The 13408-nt window shown below is 42.5% G+C and overlaps 1 protein-coding gene across 3 annotated transcripts in view; it reads right to left on the reverse strand.

Annotated features, from left to right (window-relative positions):
• ano1 (anoctamin 1) overlaps nt 1–13408 on the reverse strand; it is a 59166-nt gene that overhangs the window by 5137 nt on the left and 40621 nt on the right. For all 3 annotated transcript variants that reach the window (XM_011486989.3, XM_011486973.3, XM_011486983.3), the window contains 9 exons: nt 13322–13393; nt 12895–12969; nt 9291–9489; nt 8685–8796; nt 8473–8530; nt 7596–7696; nt 6901–7037; nt 3402–3554; nt 2155–2207 (listed from right to left, as the gene is read on the reverse strand). In XM_011486989.3, coding sequence (XP_011485291.1) covers nt 2155–2207; nt 3402–3554; nt 6901–7037; nt 7596–7696; nt 8473–8530; nt 8685–8796; nt 9291–9489; nt 12895–12969; nt 13322–13393 — 960 coding nt within the window. The remainder of the gene's footprint in view (nt 1–2154; nt 2208–3401; nt 3555–6900; nt 7038–7595; nt 7697–8472; nt 8531–8684; nt 8797–9290; nt 9490–12894; nt 12970–13321; nt 13394–13408) is intronic.

The raw sequence follows: 13408 nt of genomic DNA on the forward strand, positions 1-13408 counted from the left end.
AAATTTTAGCCAGAAAGGTTACCGCCTCCAAGTGACAAACACACCCCTGAACACCGCCCCCCCCAAGTGACAAAAAACCCCCCTTAAAGGCCCGTACACACTGGGACGAATTTCCATGCGATATTCGCAGAGGTTTAACGCCTCGTGACTAAACAAAGGGCACCAATGTGAGTGTGCACACCGACGCGAAAAAACGCCACGCGTCAAAGCGTCACTTTTTCAGAAACGCCTCGGGTTCGTTTTTTTGGTTTGACGCGCCGCGTCAAAAACTATACGACCAATGAGAATGGCGCTTTTGCACACGTGTCTGGAGCTTCTGAAGTTACAGTAAAACACAACTTGGGGGCGCTCAAACACAAAACTGCCTTGCTGAGCACACATACCAGCGAAGAAGATAGACGCCAAGTAGCGTCTACACTGCCGCGAAGAAATAATGACGGACATTCCAAAATATCCCCGAAAACGCTCATGATACATTTTCAGCTCTCGTACCAGTCAAAACTCCCCATGTTCTTCTCTTCTCATAACTATGGGATGTACCCAAAAATCGGCGTCTTTTCCGGCGTCTTTCATCATTCTACAGAACAATAATTTCTTCATCGCTGGAACTGGAGCTGGAGCTACTGGTGCTTGAAACATTCATGTTTTCTTTTTATTATTCTGACTAGCGCGTAAATACTTGCTCTCTTCTTCTGAGTGAAAAGCGACTTTAAGAAGCAAGAAGTTGCGCAGCGCCACCTTGTGTACAGGAGTATTTCTGTTTTACATTAAGCGCCATCTATTGTCAGGGAATGAAATTGCATGTTCGCTCGGCTCATCGTCAGTGAAAATCGCCTGGGTGTGAACACAAAAAACGTGGCGAAAAACGCTGGCGAAAAACGGCTGGCGAATATACGTCCCTGGTGTGTACAGGCCTCAACACTGCGCGCAGACCCAGTGAGCGCGCAGGATCACCGCTCAGTTAGGATTGCAGGCCTGCAGCTGTAAAATGCGGGGTCGCTCGGTTAGAATTGCGCCTGCGAGGTTGTAAGGTTCCCCACTCGGTTCCTGAATACGCCGCTCAGTTGTCTTTATGCTCGTTCAATTTATGGCAGTCATGAAACGCCAAACAGCCAAAATGCTGTTGGCAAAGCGGGACAAAGTTCTGCAGAACCTCTCAGCAATAGATTTTAGTTTAGTGACCTGATCGATCAGAGTGACGTGTACAACACTAAAAAGGCGAACGTTGTGGCCATGACGGTTACTGTTTTACATCCGTGTGTGTGAGAAAGTGGAGCTGCAGCGGTGCAGTGCAGACTGATATGTTAAAGCATTTTTGCCACATTAAAGCATCTCCTTCACCCTGTCATACTGCTGCATCATCATCATACTTTATTGTCTCTGCAAAGACTTATTGTTTTTTCTTATCTTTGAAGTACCATTCAGGCTCCTGTTTCACGCTCTGTTAAAAGTACTGGAGAAGTACAATTAGCAATATTGAAAGTAAGCAGCACTTTATTTCCTCAATCATACTTTAGAATCACATTCATTCATTTTTTTTTCATATACAAAATATATTTTGTTGTCGAAATCAAACAATATTCCCTTTCTTTATTTTCAGTTACCAAAATAAAAGCACTATGAATTTGCCTGAGTAAAAGCAACTTATATATGAGATACAGTTGCAGTGCTTAATATTGTGATCATTTAATAAACAGAATTTGACAATTTTATTAAAATGGAAGACGTCTTGAAATTCATGTAGAGTTTTTTCTCAGTCATATATTGAAAGAAAGAAAGAAAGAAAATGTGTTCCGGTACAATATCGGGATACGTATCGTATTGTGGGGCGCGTTTTGGGATATGTATCGTATCGCCAGACTCTTGCCAATACATACCCCTAGTGCTCATGTACATGTTGGTGATGCTTTCTGTTCTCAGTCAGGATTTATTCTAGAGTAACAAGCAAACATATGTTTTCTATGAACTGTAATTGTCACGTTAAAAAGTTATAATAAATAAATAATGAGTTATTTAACATTAAGGAGTAGTTACATTTATTTTTCATTACATTTAGTTACAGGTATAAGTTATATCTGGCCCTTTGAGGACAGCTGCTATGCTGATGTGACCCTCGGTGAAAATGAGTTTGACACCCCTGCCCCACATACTTACATTTACTATGACTGCCACCTTACTGAGGCCTCTCAGGAGGTTGTACCAGATACCTGCAAAGTCAGACAAACAGCCAGTCATAAAACAAAAGCAACATGAACCACTAGATGGCAGAAGGCCTTCCTGTATCATGGAGAGGAGGAAAGCTGCAGCTGCTGTTAGGTCCACATGCATGGGGAACATATCTTTACTTATAGGATCCACTCCAGTCACAATTGTGTTCTTGTGGTCTTTTTACATGCTCCTGTGGCATTTTTCCCATGATGGAGGACATTTATAAAGAAAATTAGGATTAAAACTGCATTTCTGAGTATTTCTTTATACAAATTGTGGTAAATCAGGAGGAGACGAAAAAGATGATATTTCTAACAGAGAATACACTGGATGTGCCACAAGCTCCCTGCTCTGCTCCATTCTGATGCATCCACTTGCAGACAAATGGACCCTTGATCGTCTTTGTTTTCCTCGTCTTTTTTGCTAAAAACAGCATAATCATAACTAAAATAACATTAATGTTACTCCAGTTCCCAGTGACAGGGACTTTAAGAAACTAGTTAACTGAGCATTCTGAAGCTGCAAGTGAAGACAAGTGCAAACCAAACACACATATGAGAGGCACATCATGGACGTTAAGACACAGAATAAGTTTCAGATCACACAGCAACTGTCACAGAGGATGATATCATGGATCATAATCTAAGTTTTACAATTAATTCAGTACAATATTTATATTTTTAACACAGCTGACTTAAACAAAAATGTTCCCATTGACTGTATCAAGAACTGGACTGAGTGACCCCTCCCCCCTGGCCTTCCAAACAGGAAGTACCTGCTGGCTCCAAGAAGCCAACAACTGACAGACTTCTATAGAGAAACAAACAGCTGTTATTCAGTTAATCCATTTGTCAGAATAACTGTTCTTGTTCTGATACCTTTAACATGTTTTCTGTAGTTCAAATGAATGTATTTACACATTCTCCCAAGTCCGCTTTCAATGGGAGAGGTGCAGACTTCCAACAAGCTCACTCCTGATTGGTGAGAGTGGTAGCCATAGAAACGCTGACTCAGACCAATCACTGCTTACTAATGTCAGCAAGGCAGCGTCCTTTCACAAAAAAATGGCGAAGCTGGAAATAAGCCCCATTCTATGAATGACGTCGCACTCGGTTGGTCCAGTTCTCAGATACAGTCAGTGGATTCTCCTTATTGAACAGCAGATGAGCATAACTGAAGATGGGGGAGCATACCGATGTTTTTGGCTTTAGCGGCCACTGGTCTGCGCAATTCCTTAACAAACTTCTTGGCATCCAAGCGAATTTCAATGATATTATTGAGGAGAGCAAAGAGTGGAGCCAGAGGGAAGGAGGCCACGAAGAGGGTCACCATTCCAAACTGGATAACTAAAGGGAGCAATGAGAGGAGAAACCAACACAGCATGAGTGAAGGAGGAGGACAAAAGCAAACAGAGATGAAAACAAGTGATCCAGTGTTTCAGTGGAATCCATTCAAAGCCTGGCAGGTGGGACTAAACATGTAGTCCTCTCATCTGTGAGACTGAAACCGTTCTCTCTATTAGAATCAGCCAAACTACCGATTTATTTCCAGGATTATTCCACACTAATCCATCTTTGGCTTAACACAGCTTTATTGTGGAGAAAAAAAGCTGCTTATATTCTCAAATCGGCTCTCATACACAAAACCACAATCTACAATGAAATACCTCAAAGTAATCAGACATTCAAAAGTCATTCCTGCAGAGGCTGTGTTCCATTTTCAGACACAAAGGCCAGATGTTTCAGAGTAGCAGCACAGCCACAAGTATGAGCTATGCTGAACCTGGATTTACACTAGTCCCGTTTTGGTGCCTGTCCGTTGCCTGGACAGTCCATCTCCAGCCGTCAGTTATTTCACATCGACTCCGCTTCATCCCCACCCACCTCCCCCTGGCTTCTGGAGGAGTGGTTTGTCCCGCTATCCCCGTGTCATCAACATCCCAAACTAGCAATCACGCCCCGATGTCCCCTCCCTCCTCACCGAGTCCTTTTAAAATGCATGCTTTGCGTTTATTTACATTTCTGTTATCACCAAGAAAACGGGGACATAATACATTGAACATCAATGATGAATTGCAGGCTGTGCATTCACGTCCCTTCATGACACACAGAGTTTCTGAGGATCTTAGGAGGACATTCTGCCCCCAGGTGGATGTGGTTTGAAACTCACAGCTCATGACTCGGAGCACCGAGAGGCCTTCATGTCGGTGAGAGGTGGAAACACTCACGTCCATTACCTGAGACCCATGACGACGCTTCTGGCCTTTTGCCATTTTCCCTACAAAGTATAAACCAGAGTACACAACAGACGTGGAACTGAAGAGGAATCTGGATCGTTGGAGTCATTTTCTTTATCGTTTTTCACGTCATTTGTTTTTTGTTTTTTGTTTTTTTTAACCAGAAGACAAAGTTCCATAACAATCCTAATATGATGAGGCCTTTTCTTTTATTCCCTTGACTTTGTCATGGAGTTAATGTTCTTGCCTCACAGTAAGAAGGTCCTGGTTCGAATCCCAGCTGGGACCGTTCAGTGACTGTATGTTCTCCCTGGTTCCTCCAGGTTCCTTTCATAGTCCAAAAACTACAGTATGCTACATTTATCAACTGGTTTCTCTAAATGGTCCCATGGCGTGAATGTGAGCGGTTGCGCGGTCCTGCAACAGACTGGCGAAAGTTTCAGTACACCGATAGTATTAGCCAACAGTAGGCATGAATGCAATGTAGTACTTTGTAGCAAAGATTATTCAGCCTTAAGGCTGTTTTGGTCCAAACTTCCTCTGTCTACTGACATCTACCAGTGGTGTTCAGTTTACCGAAGAGGGTTCTTTTAGGAACATTGGAACCTGTAGGCTGATTATGTTTGTTTCCACCACAGCAGCCCAAGTTCTTGCAGAAACAAACACCTGCTGCCCTCAGCGCTTCACAAAATCTGTAAATACAGTAAATAAAATGAGGTCCCAAACATCCGTGAGCAAAGTCAGCGAGTCTCAGCCAATGAGCTCCAGTCATCAGACGCTCTAGACACCAAAGCGTGGTCTCCTTAGCGGCCTTTCAGACATCTTCAACAGATGTGGTTTGTGATGAATGCAGATGTTTTTAGATGTCTTTATGGGTCTCCATCTGTGTTTTTATTCCAAACAATAACTTGGTGCCTGCTGTAGACTTTTATTTATTGTTAATATTGATGTGTGAAGGCGTCATGTTTTATTTGTGTGTAACTTATACTGCATTGTCGTTCCGTTTTCTATTGTTGCTGCAAACCCTGGTTGTCTTTGTATATGAGGAATTGTTTTCAATCGACCAACCTGGAGAAATAAAACACACTGGAGGGGCCACAAAATAAAAATGAATCAGAAAGAAATTATTGAGTTGTCATTTATATCATTCTGACTTATAGGTGCTTTTGTAAGTACTTGATATTAAATATTAATATGGATCTTTGTGTTTTTCAGCAAAGCTGTCCTTCTGTTTCCCAAAAACTGAGACTTTTATAAATTGAAATCGGATGAAGCAGCTGTGCATCTTTTTTTGTGCGTCACTCATAATAATGATGCTAAACGTCAGTCTATTAATTATGCAGCCAAGTCTAACCTGCTCATCCCAAACTTCAGGCTAAAGTTTTCTTATGTGAGCAATGTTTTTTTTTCCAAATAACATCAATGCATAAATGGAATCTTAAGTGAAAAGATCCTTGAGGGAAAAAAAAAATTCTGCCCTAGGAGAAAAATACATCTTTTCAAAAAAAAAAAAAACTTTTCAATTCTGAAATAATTCTAATTAAAATGTACACAAGCATGTTTTTTTTAGCCCTTTAACTGTTTTTTTTTTGCTTTTTTAGAGAGATTTTTTTCAAATGTTAATAATTACTGACTTAATTATAGGGGGTGGGGGGGTGGGGGTTGTTAAAGTGATTAAAATGTGTTTCTGTTATCATCTGTTTAATGTTCATAAATAGCTGCAGCAGTTGGAACCAAAGCTTTGGTCTCGTTTATGTGATGACTTTGTCCAGAACCCAACATGTTGTCGGTTTTGCATTTTTGTTCTATAAATTGATAGAAACCTCCGTCCACTCAGCTGCATGAGGGCGGGGCCAATGTGAGGGAAGAAGGTCTCAACCTGAAGATTCAGCAGCTGTGTTTGTGCAAAGCAGGCGTGTCGTCCAACCAGTAAATCTGTGGATGCAGCATCTACATTCCTGTTGGGGGGGTTAGAACCGACAAAGAGGAATTCTTTGGACCTGTGGAACTCGCCTACATGTGCTTCATCCCAACCCAAAAAAACCCAAAGAGGGGAACCCCATATTTGGATTGCACCTCCTAGCAGGACCTCTTTTTTCCCGTCACACATCCCCTCAGCTGCTGTTCCCTTTCTCTGAAATTGGAGAGGATCGGCTTCATTCCATTTTTTGTTATTTGAAAATAATTCTATTCCTATGGAAAGGAGGTTCATTAAAGGAACATTCTAAATCGGGGGTCAACATCTGAAATAAGCTGAACAGGGATTGACATGCTCTCCTGATAGAAGGAGGCGGAGGAAGTTAAGTTTGTTTACCATTCTTACTGCATTATAAACGACCCCCCCCCATCATAAACATTACTAACAAAGGGTTAACAGCTTGGTCCTACAAGTACATTATTTAATAACACAAGTTAGAAAGGTTTAAACGAAGTAAAGGAGCGATGAGACCACTCACTCATTTCCATGTACTCGGGGTTGAGGCCAGCAAAAGGAAGCAGTAAGTGGTCTTTCTGGTGCCGTGGCAGGATCTTATTTTGCTTCTCCTCTTCCTGGGGATCCATCTTCCTCTTCTGAAGCATTTTCTTCAGCTTCCTGCCCATTAGAGAAATTCATCACTTAGCTTCTTAGGGGCTTGAATTATTTAACAATTATAAACAGACCTTTATTAAATGCCCCATTTGGGTGCAAACGTTGGTGAAGGTGGTTTTGAATTAATGATCCTTTGGCGGCTTTAAGGCCGAGCTGGTTGTACGTTGGTGACAGTTAAATAGCAGTTTTTTGATACTTGTTAAACTCTGCATTTGGTCTAATGGAAATGAGAGTTCTTTATTTGAAGGAGATTCAAAATTGATGCCAGTAAAAACTAAAACAGAAATGTCCTTCATTATACAAACACTGGATTGCATTATTGGAATGATCATGTCTTAGTCTTTTTTGGTCCAATTTGTCCCAAGGACATCGGATTTCACAAAATCAGAATCAGAAAGAATTAATCAAGTTGTCATTTGTCTGGCAGGAAAGAGGAGGTGTGCGTCCTGCCACCTCACCCACATGCTGCAACCTGCAAGAGTGCATGTATTTGTGCTCAGCCCTACGTCTGTGTGTGTGTTTGTGTTTGTGTGCGTCCACCAGCCTCTGTGCTGCACTCACGGTATGCCAATCTCAAAAAGGTTGTTCTGAATGAACTGCTTGCCAAGCATAGTGATACACAACTGGATACACAGCTCCATGAGGCAGCCTGCATGAGCACACTTTGGAAAGAAAAATGTCCAAACAGAAATGAATTAATGGAGAACACAACAGAGTGTGAAGAGAGTAAATACTGACATTAACCATACATGCAAAATCATTTTATTCTCATGTTTTAGGATAAACAGATTTATGATGCATCATCATTACAAACATAAATGCTGCCCTGTAGAACAGACTTCTTCAAGGGTGGAAGAATGCAGCAAAAGTTTCATCTGACAGCATTCCGATAATGTAAAGACCAACTGTCATTACAGGTGAATTTTAGCTCATGTTTCACAGACATCCCGGCCGTTCCAATGAATGTGAACAAATCAAGGCTTTAAAAGAGAAATCCTGTGGGATTTCAGGACCAGGTGTCAACTTTTAAGAATAAATCTTTTTGCCAAAATCTAAACTCTTTTCTTCTGCAATTGATGCAAAAATATTCAGAAAATAACAGTAAGACACTTTAGCTTATTGTCTCACACACTGGTGTTCAGCAAGATGAACTAAGGAGGATCTATGTGTAACCCTTGTGCTATCCTAGGCACTTTAACGTTGGGAGTGGGGTCATCTAGACCCACTAGACAGTGCGCTGAACCTTTTTTCTTCAATGATTTGTGATCTTCACTGGTGTCCATGGATTACATGAAATCTTTCCACCTTTATCCACCTTTGTCATGGTAGGGAGAACACGTCAATGTTAGGGTGGGGTCATCTAAGATAGAGCAAAGACTCTTCCTGCTGAATGCTACATTGATCAGAAGTCTTCAAAGGACCAGTTATCAAAGATTACCTCTTCCATTCTATAGGATCCAACAACATACAAGTATTTTCCAGGTCTCCCAACGAGTCTGAAAACAAACAACTATAAGTCATGAGTTCATTCGGTAGTCACTGTTCCTATGTCTTCAGCACAAGTGGCTCAATCCATGACAAGATAAAGCTTAAAAATGGATGCACATCCACCAGAAATGTTAGTTAATATCACCATTCAGCATCAATTACCTGCCCCTAAAAAAAGCCAAGTAGACAATGGGGGTGAAGGCATTGACAAACTTCAGGATGAAGGTTTTGAAGATGAGACGATTGTCAAAACTCTTGTCGGTCTTTGGAACCTCTGAAAAACAGAAAATGTATCAAACACAAATGTGGAAATAAAAAAATAAAAACAAAGAAGCAAAACCTTCTATAAAAACCAAAACAAATCTAAACTTTTCAAAGGTGCCCCTTTAGTTGCAGTAAAACAAGTTTTGTCTGTTTGCGAGCACACAAAAATAGGAATTGACCCTTTTTAGGATAATTGGTGCTTCATCCATCCCCGTTATAGCATTTATTTCATGAATATTCATGATTTTTATAGATTATTCTTTAAAAATCCTCATTGACATTGTTTAATAACAAACAGATGCTGGAAAAAGCACGGGTTCAGATGGAAGACACTAGACTGTTGTAGGGTTTGGAAACACATTCTCATTATTATCATTATAGAGGAAAAGAGGTTACTTCTTTTTTTAATCAATGAAAAAAAAATTCTTTTTCAGAAAGTTGTCAACACCAATCCCTGACGGAGTCCATCCAGACGACATACTGGTATGGTGTGAAGGTCCTCACCCAGAATGGTCAGCCAGCGGGCGACCTTGGCATAAATCTCATCCAGGATGATGATGATGACGACGTTGATGACAGCTGCAGTGCCTTTGACAGTGGCTCGGATGTTGGACTGCCCTGCAGCGCTGGCCATATGCAGGGCAGCTTTAATGCTGATCCGGTACAGGATGACACCAAAGGCCATGGTGAAAGACAAGGTGATCTGGGAGAAAAGGAGAAAACATCCCACCTGACTGTCTGCTGACGAAAATCCAAGAACAAATGTGAGACAGATCAACATCTTAGTGCCTCAGACGATGGTCACATATCTCATCATGCCACAGCGCCGGGACCTTTATCAGCTAAATCGGCAGGTGGCCGTGTGGTGGCAGTTGCACTCTTACTCGCCGCACGGCGCCAACAGAGATTTTAGGAAAAAGTAAAAATTTGACAGCGACTGGACAATTTTTGTGACGTGGGTCAGTTGTCACCCAGGCGGATTTGGAGGTCGCGCTGTGGTGAACCAGTAACAGGCAGGAAGGCAGCAGCGGGATAAATTGACTGGTGGGAGGGTCTCCAAGGTCCCCAAAAATGTCTGACCCTCCAACCACCTCCCCCCTGCCCCCGTGTTGCCACCGTCAGATTGTTAGCAATCGTACAGAGGCAGAACGGGCACACGATGAGGGCTGTTGACATGGACCGAGGCCCGGCGATGACCAGACGTCACGGGGAGACGGCATTGATGCTGCACAAAACTCATAACACCACAGCGGCTCCGGGACCTGCTTTTGTCGAATTGCGTTGATGCTGTGAAAATAATAATGTCTGCTGCTTTTTATTAACCCCCGGCTACCAGGTGAATGACAACCAGTGGTACTTCATATGGACGGCTGTAGGTACCGTAACCATTCAGTCTGCAATAACCGTTCGATGGCGAAAACATTTTTTTTCAATTTTAAATTGCTGGATACATTCAATTCCTGCAGAGAAGCAAGGAAAGGTGGGCTGTCTGCACGCTGTTGCGTGTTTGAAGTTGATTTTACTGCTCAAACAGACCCTGAAACCCAACAGCAAATCACGGTGTAGGTACTGTAACCATTCGGCCTGCAATAACTGTTCGGGGTCCTTTCGACTGAGGATAACGTCACACTACGGTAGCCCCACTTGGACAAACTACGTAGTGTGGAGATCTGCTCGGGCTCTACATATTTTCATTTCGCGTTTCCTTGTGTAACCTAAAGGCCCGTTCACACCGGGACGAATTTCGCCGGCGATTTTCGCCGATGTTTAACGCCTCGTGACTAAACAAAAGACACCAATGAGAGTGTGCACACCGACGCGAAAAAACGCCACGCGTCAAAGTGTCAAAAAAAACCCCGCCTCGGGTTCGTTTTTTTTTTTTGGACGCCTCGCGTCGAAATCTATTCGACCAATGAGAATGGCGCTTTTGCACACGTGTCTGGAGCTTCTGAAGTTACAGTAAAACACAACTTGGGGGCGCTCAAACACAAAACTGCCTTGCTGAGCACACATACCAGCGAAGAAGATAGACGCCAAGTAGCGTCTACACAGCCGCGATGAAATAATGACGGACATTCTAAAATATCCCCGAACCAAGCACCAGTTGGAGCTACTGGTGCTTGAAACATTCATGTTTTCTTTGTATTATTCTGACAAGCACGTAAATACTTGCTCTCTTCTTCTGAGTGAAAAGCGACTTTAAGAAGCGTAAAGTTGCGCAGCGCCACCTTGTGTACAGGAGTATTTATGTTTACATTAAGCGCCATCTAATGTCAGGGAATGAAATTGCATGTTGGCTCAGCTCATTGTCAGCGAAAATTGCCTGGGTGTGAACACAAAAAACGTGGCGAAAAACGCTGGCGAATAACGCCTGGTGAATATTCGTCCCGGTACAGGCCTTAAAGTTCTTTTCCTTCATAAGTTGTGTCTGACATGAATTTTGTAGTCTTTATAGAGAGATTTTGGCACAACCGGCCACACCCTTACCAACCGGCTGGGTAGCTCGGTTGGTAAGGTAAGAGGCTACCACACAGGAATCCAGGGTTCGATTCCCGGAGGGGGATAAACAATGGTACTGGGTCAATTACCATATCAATGGTGAGCAATAAACATCAACCAGTGAGGGCTCTTAGGCAACTGCCCCCCCCGAGTGTGGTTAGGCTGCAGCTCACCGCTCCCCCAGGGGATCGGTCAAACGCGGAGAAGAATTTCCCCATTGTGGGATAAATTAAGTATCAATTATTATTATAATTATAAAAAGATCTGTGGCTATTAGAATGAACTTGCTGCTCCACACAAGTGAACTGTGTCTCTGTTCAGAGCAGCTGGAGTCTCATAGCTTCATGTTCACAGGGAAGATGATTTGTCATAGCATGCGGTCCGGAGAAGGGTTCTGACCGCAGTCTGTTCGGCTGCAAAAGCACTTAATAATAATCATAACAATAATAAAAGCATGTTTAGAAGATAATCTCGCTCTGTGTCGGAGCTCTGCTTGTTTACAACGGACCGCATAATATCTTCTTCTATGGTAGTATCGTCATTTGTCCAGACCAATCTCTATATGACACGTCATCGGACCAACGGACAGCTAATCACATTATGTGCCGTCAGCACTCGTCCCAGGACCCCAAACGGTTGTTGCAGGCCAAATGGTTATGGTACCTACAGCGGAGACATTTATACATCATCCTATCAGAGCTGCTGCCAGCCGACAATCCAGCCTGCCACCTCCCTGTGGCCCCCCCAGCTGTAGTACGATTTCATGATGGATGGCGTCATCCCCGCTTGACTGCAGCATGAAATTTTGAAGAGTGTGCCGAAAGTTGTTTCAGTGACTGTAGCATAAACAATCAATGAATTGCTGATTTCCGTCTGTGAGACTGAAAGAATCCCTTCGCAGACTGAAAGAAAAAAGTAAATAGAGTCCAATGCTTTGTGCTTCATAAACACTGTGATGCTCTTTGAACGCTTTGATCATGCTGGAACTTTCCCCCGGTTTGAGTTTATAATGTGTGTGAAGATCAGCTCCTGGTGACATTTTCTTGACGTGTGTAGTAATTGTCCAAATTGATCTGAGTGTGGATGCCTTCAACATAAACAACAGCCATCATGGGTTTAGTGTCCAGGTGGAGCCCCGCCTCCAAAGAAGAAGCAGAATTCCCAAACACAATGAAAAACACTGAACTCACACGTCTCCCAATCACTGCTATGTTAGCGGTCATAATGACATCATTGAAATTGAGAGGAAGTCAAACACAGAGGCTCAAAGTCATAAACAGTAAGCAGGATAAGGAAAGCTAATAAACGGTGCTGCTGATCTAATGACAAACTGTTGAAATAAAAAAACAGTTGTTAAAAGAAAAAGGCTCCTGGCGGTTACATAAAAAAGAAAGGCGTAAAAACATCGTCTCCATCTGGATCCAAACTCTGCGTGTCTAAGTGTTCAAGCTTGAGGCTGCTTGTATGTGTGTGAGTGACTGCCTCTCAGACTGAGTGTTTGGTTCATCTGAAAGGAGCTCAAAGACAAATGAAAGGTGTGATGTCATGGTGAGACCCCAACAAGGAGATTTTCAGAGAAAAAGATTTTTCACTGTGGTCACAAACTTACCATAAAGGCCATCATGGCCACAACCGTCATGTAAGCCGGCATTCTGTCGATGCACGTCAGCTTCACCTTCTCCTCCTGTGAAACACGGCAGACACATCAGCAAAGATGGACACATGCTAAAGGATGAAGACGTTCCACTGAACCCGAGTGATCCAACATGACTGCAACTTTCACAATCTGTTGGATTGTCTGAAGTAGGATGAGACACTAAAGCTTAAAAAATAAAAATGAAAAAAAAAAGATTTGAAGAAATAAGTAAGCAAAGCTTTCCGTGCCACAGATCCACAAAAGATCCAGCTCTGAACACAACACTCGAGCGTGTTAAACCCGGGAAAATCCCTCATGAATAACATAAAATAATACTATAAATAGAAGTTGGGACAGAAGCATTAGAGTAAAAGACTGAGACCAAAGTTCACAGTTTTACCTTTGGAGCTGATTGATCTTGTCTCATGGTCTTCTCCATAACCCTGATTTCATACTCTGCTCGGTTGTGATCCTGCAATAAATATGG

Source organism: Oryzias latipes, chromosome 3, assembly GCF_002234675.1.
Source record: "Oryzias latipes chromosome 3, ASM223467v1".
NCBI lineage: Eukaryota > Metazoa > Chordata > Actinopteri > Beloniformes > Adrianichthyidae > Oryzias > Oryzias latipes.